We start from the raw sequence: 13,159 nt of genomic DNA, 5'->3' as shown, positions 1-13,159 counted from the left end.
TTAACGGATTAACATTTGTCTATTTTCACATTATTTATGGACCGCCTCAAAAGTCACATAGGATGGGGACAATGATTTGTGTTATAATATATCAACTGATTTTGAGTGCCGTTACAAAAATCGGGTCTAACTGTACATGTCAGCTAGCTTAGCTGGTAAAGTCATGAGAATTGGTAATCATAACTTGGGTTCAAATTCTGTTAGTATCATATTTGCTCTTGTGGCTCTCTCTAAAAGAAAAAAATCGGGTCAACTAAGTCATTTCCTGTTATCCCTTCATTGACTTTTGTTTTGAGTCGGTAATTGTGGGTCATCTTGATCATTTTTGGGATGGGGTTATTTCAAGTTCAGGTCTAATTTCGATAGTTCTATACTTCAATTCGTGTTGAAAAGTTTGCTACATCTAGTAGCAACAAGGATACAACGTCCCCTCAAATTTACGAATTTTGCATAGTAAAAATTGATAACTTACGTCTCTCGACCAGCTCTCTCTAAATGGACAGAACCAATTACACATGGTACCAGTAAATATTAGATTCCTTTTATGGATCATTTGTCTTGGAATGAATAGATTCGGCATAGCAGACGTAAACAAATCAAGTCATTCAGTGGACTAGCAGCAGTAAAAAGAAAAGAAACAACCACAAACAACGCGATAATCATTATATAGAGTAATTAAATGTATCATGTAGTTTGACAACATTATCACGTTGGTTGTATAAATACCACCGCCTTACTTTGTCATAGGCACAGATTGTCGCCTTATTTTTTCAAAGCAATTTCAATATCTTTGTCTTCTTAAATGTAAGAGCAAGACTGGTACATTTAACTCCCCTTACTCCTAAATTTGCGAAAGCTATTGAGATATTTGGATAATATTATTGTTGTATCAGAGTCCGATGTATTTTGTTGGAATTTGAGTAGTGAAAGTATCTTGGATTCAAAAGTTGTCAATATAGATTACATATATAAATTGAAGTGATATACTGTTATAATTTAAATCTATGTTATGTATCGTGTAGTTTGACAACAGTCACGTTAGGTTGTATATTACGAACGCCTTACTTTGTCCTAGGCAGTGATTGTAACATTGACTCTTATTTTTCTCTTATATGCTATGTATTTTGTTGGAATTTGGGTAGTGAAAGTATTTTGGACTCAAATATTATCAACGGAAAATACACATGGTTTTCTTGAAATTTGCCATTTTGCACAAAATATCCGAAATTTTGATCCACAAAATTTTAAGAGGTCATATCTCGTGTTTATGAGATCAGAATGTGACGATTTTTTTTCAAATAAATCGTCTTTTCGAGAACTACGATTTGAAAAAAAAATTCGAGTTTGGAACTCGTGACCAAGAGATATGATTACTCAAAGTTTGTTCGGTAAAAAAAACTTTAACATACAAAAACTCCTAGCCACAGGAGCCAAATACGGCGATTTTTTTTTCTAAATCGTAGTTCTCGAAGAGACGATCGATTTGAAACAAAAAAATTGTCACATTCCGATCTCGTAAACACGAGTTATGACCTTTTAAAGTTTTCCGGATAAAACATTTGAGTATTTCGTGCAAAATGACAAACCTCGAGGGCACCATGTGCATTTTTCGTATTATCAACATATATTATAATATAAGTTGGAATGATATACTTTTACAATTGCGGGGACACAAATTCTCTTTTGTGACAGCCGATATCCGTTACAAGCTTGTGATTGGTCAAATAAAACCCATATAGGAAGATAAAGACAATCATTTGTGATTTCCTATTCATTCAACTTTTTGTCTTATCTCCCCATGTGGGTGATACTTGACCCGTCACAAGCGAGACCTATTGTTGTGGGGAAGAGGTAAGAGAATGTTGGGTGATAACATCCAGCACAAGATTTAATTAAGCTAAGTGTTATATGTACAAGTATTCATGATGTACATGTAACATTAGGATGGTGTTAAATAATGTTAATGCATTTGCTTAGCATTACGTGCAAATTGTTTTAACATTGGTGGAAATGAATGAATTATATTAATTCATTTGTGTGGTAACGTGAAGTGACCTTATGACATTAAAATATAACGTCACTTCACAATGCTATATAAAAGGATTGAAATCCTTTGGTAAAAGTATCTCACAAAATGTAATCAAACAAAGTGACTACAAAGTCGGGGTTTGAGGGTGAGGTGGAGTATAACGGGTGTTTTTATACAATAATTTAGGAGGTTGCTCTAGGGGTGATATTAGTGGCATTGACTAATATTACAGGAGGACTAGAGGTTGTTATCTTATACTCCCTCCTATTCACTCATTTTGTCCCTCTTTCCTTATTGAAGCTAGTCGGGTTTTTGTCCCTCTTTCCATTTTTGGTAAGTTTTTAAGCTGTGAATTTACCATCTTATCCTTGTCTATTTTTGCATATTACAACATTTGCCATTCACTAACCCACTTACTTAACATAACCCAAATCTAATTAAGCCCACCTAACACTAACTAATCCAGCCCAAAACAATTAACAACCCAATTATCAATCCAACTCCCGCCATATAATCCCCTCATCCTTCCCCAAACCCTAGCAGCCTCCTTCCTCTTCATCTTTCTAGAATCGTCTCTTCATCTCTTCATCTCCAACCCAGAAAACCCTAAATCGTCTCTGTCATCGCCTCCTTCCTCTCATCTTTCTATAATCCCTAAATCGTCTCTATCATAATCTGAGACACGCTTCTCATCTGTGATCTCCAATCTCTTAAAACCCGATCATCAACATGTCGCATCTTCAAATTCACAATGAATCCTCACGATTTGACTCTAAATCTCCAGATCTGACTCATCTTTTCTCCGATATTGAAGATGGTCCTTGCCTATTCAACATCTATGAACCTCCTTTTGTTGATGTTGACGTTGATGACTATGGCGATAGGGAGAAGAGTATTGCACATGTTGAAGGCATGTCAATGAAGATCGTTCCTGATTCGTATGATGACTATTCATCATCTTCTGAAGTTGTCCCGAACGAGGTTGTTCCTGAATCTGATGTTGAGGTTGTTCCTGAGACATGCATGGAGACTGAACCTGAACTTGTTTACCATACGTGCTTGACTGAGCAAGATGCTTTTAACATTTGGTTTAAGGAAGATGTTGAGGAGAGGACTAGGAAGAAATTGGCAAGATATGAGACACCGGAGTATAAAAGAATGGCTTTATTGGAGATGTGCAATTTTTTACCTGCTATGAAGGTGCTCCTTGAAGAATAAGGGAGGTTAATTTCTTTAGATCCATAATTTTATTGTTTTTTTTTATGTTTTTGTTGGTTGGGTTCGTAAAAATGGACTAGTGATGATTCTTTATTACAGTTTGGGTATATTTCCTTTGTTAAAATGGACTAATGCCCAATGATCTGTTATTGAGGGCAAAATCTGACCCTAAATCACTTACTGCATGCATAAAGCCACCACAACTCAAAGTGATGAGGCTATGCAAGCATTAAGTGATTGGGATCTTGAATTCGTTGAGCTACTGAATTTTAAAGTTGTACGCAAGTGAATTGCGTCAAATCGATGTTCATAATATTTGTGTCCCGGTTTACATTTAAACATTGTGCAAAGTTCATAAATAAGCATCAAAATACACAAATTATGAAACATGTTCTTTGTTGTTTGATCGATCTTCAAAATATCGATCTTGATGTTTAGAGTCCGCTTGTATTCGAGCTTGGTCTTCTTAAGCGCAAAACATGTTCTTTCGCTTTTGACAAAATATGGACCAATCGATCTAGCATTTATGTTCATAATATCTTTGCATAATGTTAGCAAAAAACAAATAAACCACAACATCATTCATGAACCATCTCAACGGGTTCATTGGTTAGAACCCGATCTTGGTGAGGTCAATATATAATGATCCTGTTGGTTAATTACTGCACCCAGGTGGTTCAGTAATGTTACCAACAAGTTCAGCATCTGCAGTAGCATCTGCATTAACATTTGCATCAACAAATGCATTAGCCTGTATCCATGTTTCAACCTGTTCATATGTCATATCACTGAAGAATGCTCATGTTGGTTCATTACTGGACTCAACAGGTTCAGTAATGTTGCCAACAGGTTCATTTATATCAAGATAATGTGTTTTCACCGCATCAACCAATTTTTTTATGCTAGAAGCATCACCCACATTGTTCAAGTATGTTATACACTCTTGCACCAAGTTCAAATCAAGAGTTAGATAGTCGTGCAATAAGCTGCGGTGCTAATTTGGATTTGTGCATGTGTGGTAAGGGGTAATCATTTTCTCCTTTCCTTTTCAAAACCTCTATCATGCATGCTTGTAGTGTTATGAAGACATAATTGAGTTTAATTACCTCCAACTTTTCAAAAGCATTATTAACTTCCACAACAAGTTTATCCAACTTGTAAGCATTTTTTTTTTTGTCAAGTGATGAATAGCTCGAAAAAACCCAAATCTAAGACATTCAAATCGGTGAGTTTGGTGGTTGACAACTTAACTCAATATTCCACCCATCCTTGTTTGCTTGACTTTGAAATCGGATCCAATTCTTTATGTGTGGACGTGCATTATCTTGTTGTATGATAATATGCTTATTTTCACTTTCGTGCCATTTTGCCTTAATTCTTTGGAATAACAATTTTGAGTATCATATCTTTAACAACTGTTTGTTAATTGATTCTATGCATTTTGTTTCCATTGTACCTGCAACTCTATTCCTAGAATTTCTCTTAGCTGGTAATTCAACTATGAAGGGCCATATACCTATCTTACCTTCAAAAAGAACTTCACCATTTGACCCATATCTTGGTCTGGCAGCAGCACACATAAACATTACTTTTCCTATAAATTTTTTGGACTGAACACTTCTATATGGTTTTTTTTTTCTGATTTAGATAAGTAGAACCTCCTACTAGGCTGAGTTAAGTAAAACCATTTTTCATCCATGTGAATAACAATACTTTGATCATTGAATTTCACTTGCTTACATACCTCATCATAATGTAGCTGTCCAAGAGAGAAAAGCAATCTCTCAAGTTTGTTTTTGTCATTCAACTGAGGTTTGATTGCATTTGTGTGAGAAAGTATTGTCTTATCATTACCCATCTTGATATTCTTCGATCTGGCTAGTCCCATAAGCTTCAAAGAATACTATGTTGAGTGGTCATTTCGAAAGGGGGATTTTGTTGAACTTCTCAACATCAAAAACCTGCCTTGTATGACATTTTTGCCTTTCGGTTCTTTGTTAACATTTATTGCTTGGCTCGCATCCAATCGCTTCTTTGTTTCATTCCGGATCCTTGTGATACTCTTCCTGCAAACACTGAACTGGTCTGCCACCTCTAGCATTATACCCCTTTTGATCTTTCCATTATTGCTTCTTAACAATAAAATTTGAGAAATCTTACTTCTTTCTAAGTTTGTCAAGTTTTTAGTCTTCATTTATTGTTGTTTGTGAGAAATAAATGTGGATGAATCAGATTTTTTGGCTGTTTTATGTAGATTTATTATTGTAGGAAAGTGTTTTTTTTGGTTGTTTGTGTATAAATGATCACTTTAGTTGCCACTATTCTATTTATAGCTAACTTGAACTTTGCACAAGTCTAAATTTGGTGAAAAATTTGGGCGCAAAGTTTAGAGCCATTTTCATTTTGGCTCCTTAAATGAATTTGGTGCCAAATTTGAATGAATAATGCACTTGGTGTCCTTTAGTTTGGCAGTTTGCTTATTCAATATGGACGTCCAGAATGAGAATGAAGGTATAAAAAGATCCTTGCTGAAATCTGAAGTCCAAATCCAACAACAATATTTTGTCATTTTTTTTTTTTAGCAAACTTGTTTTATTAATTTTAGAATTCAATTACTGTGTAATTTTCTTATGAAGTGTAATTTTTTAATGTCAGATGTAGAACTCCAAAAAATTATCAAGTACTGTAATCGTATGTAGAACAAAAAACTGGTATTGTACTGTATTTGTACTCTTTTTTAATCAAGTACTCCAATGGGAAATTATCAATGTAATCTCAAGTCTTAATCTTTTGGAGGGAAAGCTTAGCATAAGCATGTCTACTTAAATTTCCTTAATCTTACTTTCCTCTCTCCATTCACCTTGGTCCACCATGTCCTTTATTCATTTTTTAATCCTTCCCTTAATTCTTGTGCACAAAATGAAAGGGACAAATTGAGTGAATATGAGGGAGTATTATTGTGGGTTTCGAATTGGTATTAATTCGGGACGGTTACGTTGTACTGGTACTATATTATTATGGTGGATTCTAGTCTATTTGGCTAGTGGGTTTTACTTCCGGTTTGGAAGGTTTTGCCTTGGGTTTGACCCTAAAATATCGTCTCATCTTATTATTGCTTACATTTATTTACTTTTACAGTTTACTTGTCGATTGGTTGCTTCCGTTGCGCGTGGGAGATTGACGCTAATTTCCCAACAGAGAAACTTAATTTTGCTTAGATTTTCAGAACTTAATTTTGCTGAACTTAACCTATAAAAGCTGAACTTATAGAATTTAACTTTTCTGAACTTAACTTAATTTTACTGACCTGAACTTAAAAAGAGCTTACTTTAAGTTAGACCTGGCAAAAGCAACCCGGCCCGAAAAGGCTGACCTGAGACCCGAAGTGACCTGAACTACATCACTCGAATGTGACCCGAAAACCCGAATTGACCCGACTCGAACATGACCCGAGCTTTCTTGACCCGAACTGGCCTACCCGATCCGAAACCATTAAACCCGAAAATGACCCGACAAAATATAACTCAAATTGAACCGAAAAGACTTGAAATGATAATTTCTCTATTATTCATTGACTCGAAAATGACCCGACCCGCTTGACCTGGACCTGACCCGACAAACAAACCCAAAACAGACCTGAAATCGGAAATGACCCATCCCGACCCGAGTTAACCCGAAATCAATGAGAAACCCGAACTGACCCGACCCGAATTGACCCGATCCAAACCCGACCCGTTGACCCGTTTGCCATGTCTACTTTAAGTACAAGACAACACAATAGAATGTATTTTTTTTTTGACAAGTAACACAATAGAATGTATTATACGTAAGATTTATACAATCTACTCATAAAATGTCATATTGCAACACTCGCGTATATGAATGCCCTTTGGCCTTAAAGTATGGATGCAAGTACATGTCTCCTTCATACCTGGTACTAACTCCGATACTATGTCAAATGAATCAAACTCATGGTTGGAGTTAGTAATGCATTACCTTTCCACCCTCCACAACCACAACTAACCACCATCTCCTCCCATTTCTTCTTGTTTTAGCTTCTATTACTCCCTTAATAATTACTCTCATCCCAAGCAAGCCCTTAATATTGAATTTTATTAGCTTGATATCTTGATATTCTCGTTTGCGGGAGTCATTAAGGTATCGAGGTAAGAAGTTGTTTGTTGAGAATAAAGCTTTAGCTCATATGAGTTACACATGTAAGGATTTCATATTGGAGAATTAGAAGAGAGTATTCCACTATATAAGGCAAATGACTACTCCCTCTATTGTCAATTAGTTTTAGAGTAAAACTTTCTTAATTGTGGTACTACAATCTTATATTTTTACTCTGTCTTGTCCTTTTAAGAGTCAACGCCATACAATCTTTAATAGCTTGCGTATAGTCGGAAATAAATTTGGTTCTTTTTGTGAGGGGGTAAGAAGTTCTTTAGAGCATCTCCAACAACGCTTTTCACTCTCCGCGTTTGTCCATGCCGTACAAAAAAGTGCCAGGTGGAGTCAAATTTGGGATGAGGATTGAAACACTGCGCGGTTACTCAAGGATTGAAACACTGCGCGAAACATTGTCCATATCATCTCTTTTGTTACTTTTTCAATTTTATAATTCTCCAAAAGCAGATGTGCAATGTATTATTTATTATATACACATTTACCCAACTAATTAGTTTTAACCTATTTTTTTATTTTTACCAAAATTTAATATGTAATTATTATTTTTCAAAAAAACTAATACACTATAGTTTCTATTTTTTTTTCTCTACAAATAGGTAGTAGTATTGACATATATCCGCTCACTTTTTCTTATCTTCTTTCTTTGATTTTCTTCTCTCTCTTAAATATTCTTTTTTTAATAGATGTTTTAACCTTTTTTTTTTCTATAATAAAACTGAAGTCGATTAATTATCGAGTTGAAAACCCGAACAAATTACGAAAATAGATTTTAATGTAAAAAATGAGTGGGAGAGGTGGCAATCGGGTCAGTCGGGTCGGGTTTGGGTCGGGTCACGTCGGGTCGGGTCATATCGGGTTCGGGTCATATCGGGTCAGCATACCCTTTCGGGTCGAGTCGGGTCGGTTTTGGGTCGTTATCGGGTCGGGTCAATTCGGGTCAAATGATGTATCGGGTCGGGTCGGGTTTGGGTCGGGTCATTATCGGGTCCGGTAACTTAATCGCATTACTATAATTTTTTACCATTAAATTTAGTTTTTAACCTATTATTTCGTTTAATTAATTCATTACTAAGTCAAACATATCAATCTAAACACAAAATCACTTTCATTTTGATCAAAATTAAGCTTAATAATTGTCGGGTCATCAATTTAATCGGGTCAGTATCGGGTCGGGTCAATATCGGGTCGGGTCTGGGTCGGGTTTGGGTCACTGATAATCGGATCGTGTCGGGTTACGGGTCGTCATCGGGTCGGGTCGGGTCGGTTCCGGGTTACAATATTTTCGGGTTCGGGTCGGGTCGGGTTTGCTCGGGTTCGGGTCGGGTCACTCGGGTCGGGTCAGACTTGCCAGCTCTAAGTGGGGTATGTTAAAGTAAGAGAGATAAAAGATGAAAGAGAGTGATGAGGAATAAATGTAAATTATTGTTGGAGGAGTAAAATTGAAAAGTTGAGGAATAATGAGGTGGATGAGTAAAAAGTGATAAGAGAGAGTAAGATAAGGAAGAGAAGTGATCATTGTTGGAGATGGTCTTAATTTGAAGCATATGTTCACGAGACGAGTATCCACAAGCAGTAGAGAGAATCTGCAATGCCTCTTGAGAAGTTTTGGCACTTATGACAAGAGGAGTCACAGTTGGAGGCAGAGGCAGTTCTGATGGGTGCAGCGGATGCATTTGCATCCTTTTCCAAAAATAAATATAAATTTAATTTGTAAAAATAGATCTGGTAAAACGGGTCAACGGGTTGGGTTTGGATCGGGTCAATTCGGGCCTCTTATTGATTTCGGGTTAATTTGGATCAAGATGGGTCATTTCGGGTTTTTGGTCTGTTTCGGGTTTGTTGCTCGGGTCTGTTTTGGGTCAAGCGGGTCGGGTTGTTTCGGGCTGGGCCATTTTCGGGTCAATGAATAATAGAGAAATAGCCATTTCAATTCTTTTCTGTTCAATTAGAATTATATTTTGTCGGGTCATTTATGGGCTTCGTTTTGGATCGGGTTATTTTCGGGTCGGGTCAGTTACAGGTCAAGAAGTTCGGGTCGTGTTCGGGTCCGGTCAGGTCAATTCGGGTTTTCGGGTCACATTCGGGTGATGTAGTTCGGGTCGGATTGCTTTTGTCAGGTTTAGTACTAGACCTGGCAAATCGGGTCAACGGGTCGTGTTCGGGACCAATCGGGTCAACTCAATTTTTTTTTTTCTTATTTTTTTTAATGTTATTTCACCATATATTTTGCCAATTAAATACTGAAAGATTTTTCAATGCATAACTTGATTTTTCCAAATAGAACTTTTTTACGCTCCTTATTTATCAAATCCTAGAATGACCCTCGTTGGAGGTATGGTAGTATGGTACCAAGAAGTAGGGATGTTAATTTCACCCGCATCCATCAAAATCCGATCCACCCGATCCTAAAAGATGGATGAAAATCCGATTTAAATGGATGATGGATGGATGACGGATGAAACGGATGAGATGACGGATGGGTTGGATGAAGAAATTCCACCCGCCATCCATCCATCACCCGATTTTATTATTTTTTGTTTAATTTTTTTTTACATATAACACATTATTAAGATATAAAATATTTAAATTTTCATATTTTTCTACTCTCAATATCGATATTTTGTGAAACTATCCACTACAAAGTTAAACTAAATTAATTATCTAACTTTATTTTTGTAGAGAAAAAAATCATCATTTTTTTTAACTTGAAATATATTTATACACAACACCTGTTTATCAGCCGATCCACCCGTTTCATCCATGGATGATGGATGGATGGATGGATCACGGATTATATGTTTCACGGATGACGGACGGGTTGGATGAGATTTTAAAAAGACGGATGGATGACGGATGAGACTTCACCCGACTCGAACCCGATCCATTGACATCCCTACCAAGAAGTGTACCATTGGGGAAACTGTCTTGGCGTAGCCAAATGTGGTAAGCTGGGTTTGGTACGGTTTTCGGTACAGGACGAGATCAGTTGAGGTAGTAGCGGGAGCCGTGTTGACGGTGGGTGGCGAAAGATGGTGAGAGCCATCCTGGAATTTAACTAAATCATACTTCCTCCATTCAACTTCATCCTGCCACTTTCTATTTTGTACACTATTCACAAGTAGCTATTCAATTTCAATTTTATCTCAATACATAAGTGAAAATATATTCATGGGATCATGTTTGATCCATCTCTACGCGTACATCAAAAATATCTAACTTTTATAATTTTTGTAAATATGTAGCTAACGGTATTTATCGCATAAAACACGCGTTGTTAAACGTGAAAAAAGCAAAGTGGTAGATTAGAGTTGAATGGAGGAAGTAATAACCAAATTAAAAAGGATGGGCTCAATTTAAGTTTCCCAAGAGAGATATGTAAGCGGTGTTAGCTTCTCAATGATCGAAAGGTTGACGAGGAGAAGAAGGTTTGAAGGGTCGTTTGTGTTGTTGATTGAGGTAGCGGAATTCATGGTGAAAAAGTGAGGACGAGACGGAGGTCTTGTACGTCGAGTAGGAATATAGGATACACGAGTTTGGGATCGATTAATGACTGATACCATATAAGATTTAAAGTTTTGTGTTTGTATTGAATGAACAATTTGATTACAAGGCTTAAGTATTTATACAAGAGTTGCACAATTTAGAAGCTATATAGAAGTATGGTTTATGTTGTATTCCGAATAAACACAACCCGAATTGATTTGAAACTTGAAATGACCTGAGTACGTGTGACAACCCGAAATATGTGATTCACATGAATATAATACGAATTGACCCAGCCAGTCCCAACCTGTTTGTCAGGTTAATGAGGTGCTGCGACAGCAAGCAGCGGGGTGCTCTTGTGCAGGGTAATCCTGAAGCATTCACTCATGTCTAGTGCCTCGCCTTCTGGAATCAACCAATCAAACTTATTGATAATATTGGCCAACAGAAACTCAATACTAGCCATGGAAAATCCAATTCCAGGGCACATTCTTCTTCCCGCTCCAAATGGAATGAACTGGAAGTCGTGTCCTCTGAATTCTATTCCAGAACTCAGGAACCTCTCTGGATTAAACTTGTCAGGTTGGTCCCAAAATGCAGGATCTCTGTGCATTGCCCAAACGTTGAAAAAACAAGCTGTGCCAGCAGGAATGTCATAGCCGTCTACTCTAGCGTCTTGAGTTGATTGTCGAGGTATCAACAGTGGAGTTGGAGGGTGTAGGCGAAGCGTCTCCTTGATCACTGATTTTAAGTACTTCATTTGCTCCAACTCTTCTTCTTTCACTTCTGAACGGTCTCTGGTAATCTCTCTCACCTCCTTTTGCACTTCCTGCATCACTTTGGGATTTTTCAATAGTTCTGCCATTGCCCATTCTAGCAGAGCGGACGTTGACTCTGTCGCACCAATGAACATGTCCTGCATCCCACCAATGCGTGCTTTCAGAAATTATTTACTTTGTTTTAACTAGATGAGAACTATTTTTAGACTCTTAAATACGATAATTTGTTTCGGTGCTTACCAGAATGAGCGCTTTCACACATTCCGTGTCTACTTGAAAGCGAGCATGGTGATCGTTATGAATTTCAAGCAAAGCATCAACAAAGTTGTTGACGGGGGTTTCATCTTCACGTACATGATCCCGGTGTTGTTGAACTACCATCTCAATGAAACCATCCAACTTTGTAGAAATCCCATCAGTCTTCGCATTCCACCCATTAAATCGATTCATCCACGCAAGCTGTGGAACAAAATCCCCAACATTAAAAGCAGCTAACGTCTCCGTCATTTCCTGTAAAAGCTCACCGAGGTTGACACCATCTTCTTCCTTAGTGTACTTCCTTCCAAAGGCCACCATGCATATGATATTGTTTGCAAAATCCGTAAACATGTCAGTCAAGTTAATTGGTCGTGTTCCTGCTTGGATTATTTTCTGAATAACAAGCGACATCTCATCTTCCCTCACATTACTAAATGAACGAACCTTTGCGTTACCTAAGAGATGGAGTGTACAAATGGTCTTCATTCGTCTCCAGTGTTCTCCGTATGGTGATAACCCAAGACCCTTGCAATTATATAGTAGCTTGTTTCCTCTCTTCGGTTTTGGCCTATCACAGAACATTGCCTCATTTGTTTTCAATATTTCGCGGGCAGCTCTTTCCGAAGAGACTATTAGCGCTGGTATGTTTCCTAGATGAAGTAACATTACGTCTCCATATCGCTTTGACATTGTGTCATAAACGCGATATGGTTGATTGTTGAGTTGATGAAGGTTGCCTATAAATGGTAATTTTGGTGGGGATGGTGGCAATTTTCTTGTAGATTTGGTAAATGTTAATTTAAACCATTTGTAGAGAAAAATTGCAAATATTATCAATAGCATGAAAACTGTTTTTTTTTTTTTTGGTCTAAACCATCCGGTAATCCGAACCACATTGGGCCGACTAATCCGGATTTCGGGGCGGGTCCAAGAATTACGGTATTTAAACCCCTCCCAATCGCAGTTGTGGGGGATCGATCCGCAGACCTCCCTACCAAGCGCAGCCCCATGCTACCGCTGCGCCAACCAACGATTGGTAATAGCATGAAAACTGTGAAAGGCCCTTGTTCAGTATTAGGTACCATTTTTTGTATATACTTAAAAAACCAACTGAATGATCTGCTTTATTTTCTGGGTGAATTACACCAATTTATAACGGTTACTGGATTATCCAACCGTTTATATATACAACTTGTTCGAT

The 13,159-nt window shown here is 37.3% G+C and overlaps 1 protein-coding gene across 1 annotated transcript; it reads right to left on the bottom strand.

Moving 5' to 3' along the window:
- Positions 1-11,066: 11,066 nt before the first annotated feature.
- On the bottom strand, positions 11,067-12,686 carry LOC141591054 (cytochrome P450 736A117-like). The gene is made up of 2 exons (XM_074411512.1): positions 11,941-12,686; positions 11,067-11,837 (listed from the first exon to the last, which is right to left on the bottom strand). Exons 1-2 carry the CDS (start codon positions 12,646-12,648, stop codon positions 11,241-11,243), a joined length of 1,305 nt encoding a protein of 434 aa, XP_074267613.1. The 5' UTR covers positions 12,649-12,686; the 3' UTR covers positions 11,067-11,240.
- Positions 12,687-13,159: the final 473 nt, after the last annotated feature.

This window comes from Silene latifolia, chromosome 7, assembly GCF_048544455.1.
Source record: "Silene latifolia isolate original U9 population chromosome 7, ASM4854445v1, whole genome shotgun sequence".
NCBI classification, from domain to species: domain Eukaryota; kingdom Viridiplantae; phylum Streptophyta; class Magnoliopsida; order Caryophyllales; family Caryophyllaceae; genus Silene; species Silene latifolia.
Note: the sequence above shows the minus strand (reverse complement) of the source record. Positions and strands in the feature narration are given on the sequence as shown.

Excerpts from the sequence above, each read along its gene's own strand:
- LOC141591054 (XM_074411512.1), bottom strand. The coding sequence starts at position 12,648 with ATGTCAAAGCGATATGGAGACGTAATGTTACTTCATCTAGGAAACATA. Across the intron at positions 11,838-11,940 it reads GTGTGAAAGCGCTCATTCTG|GACATGTTCATTGGTGCGAC; the intron begins GTAAGCACCGAA and ends GGTGGGATGCAG.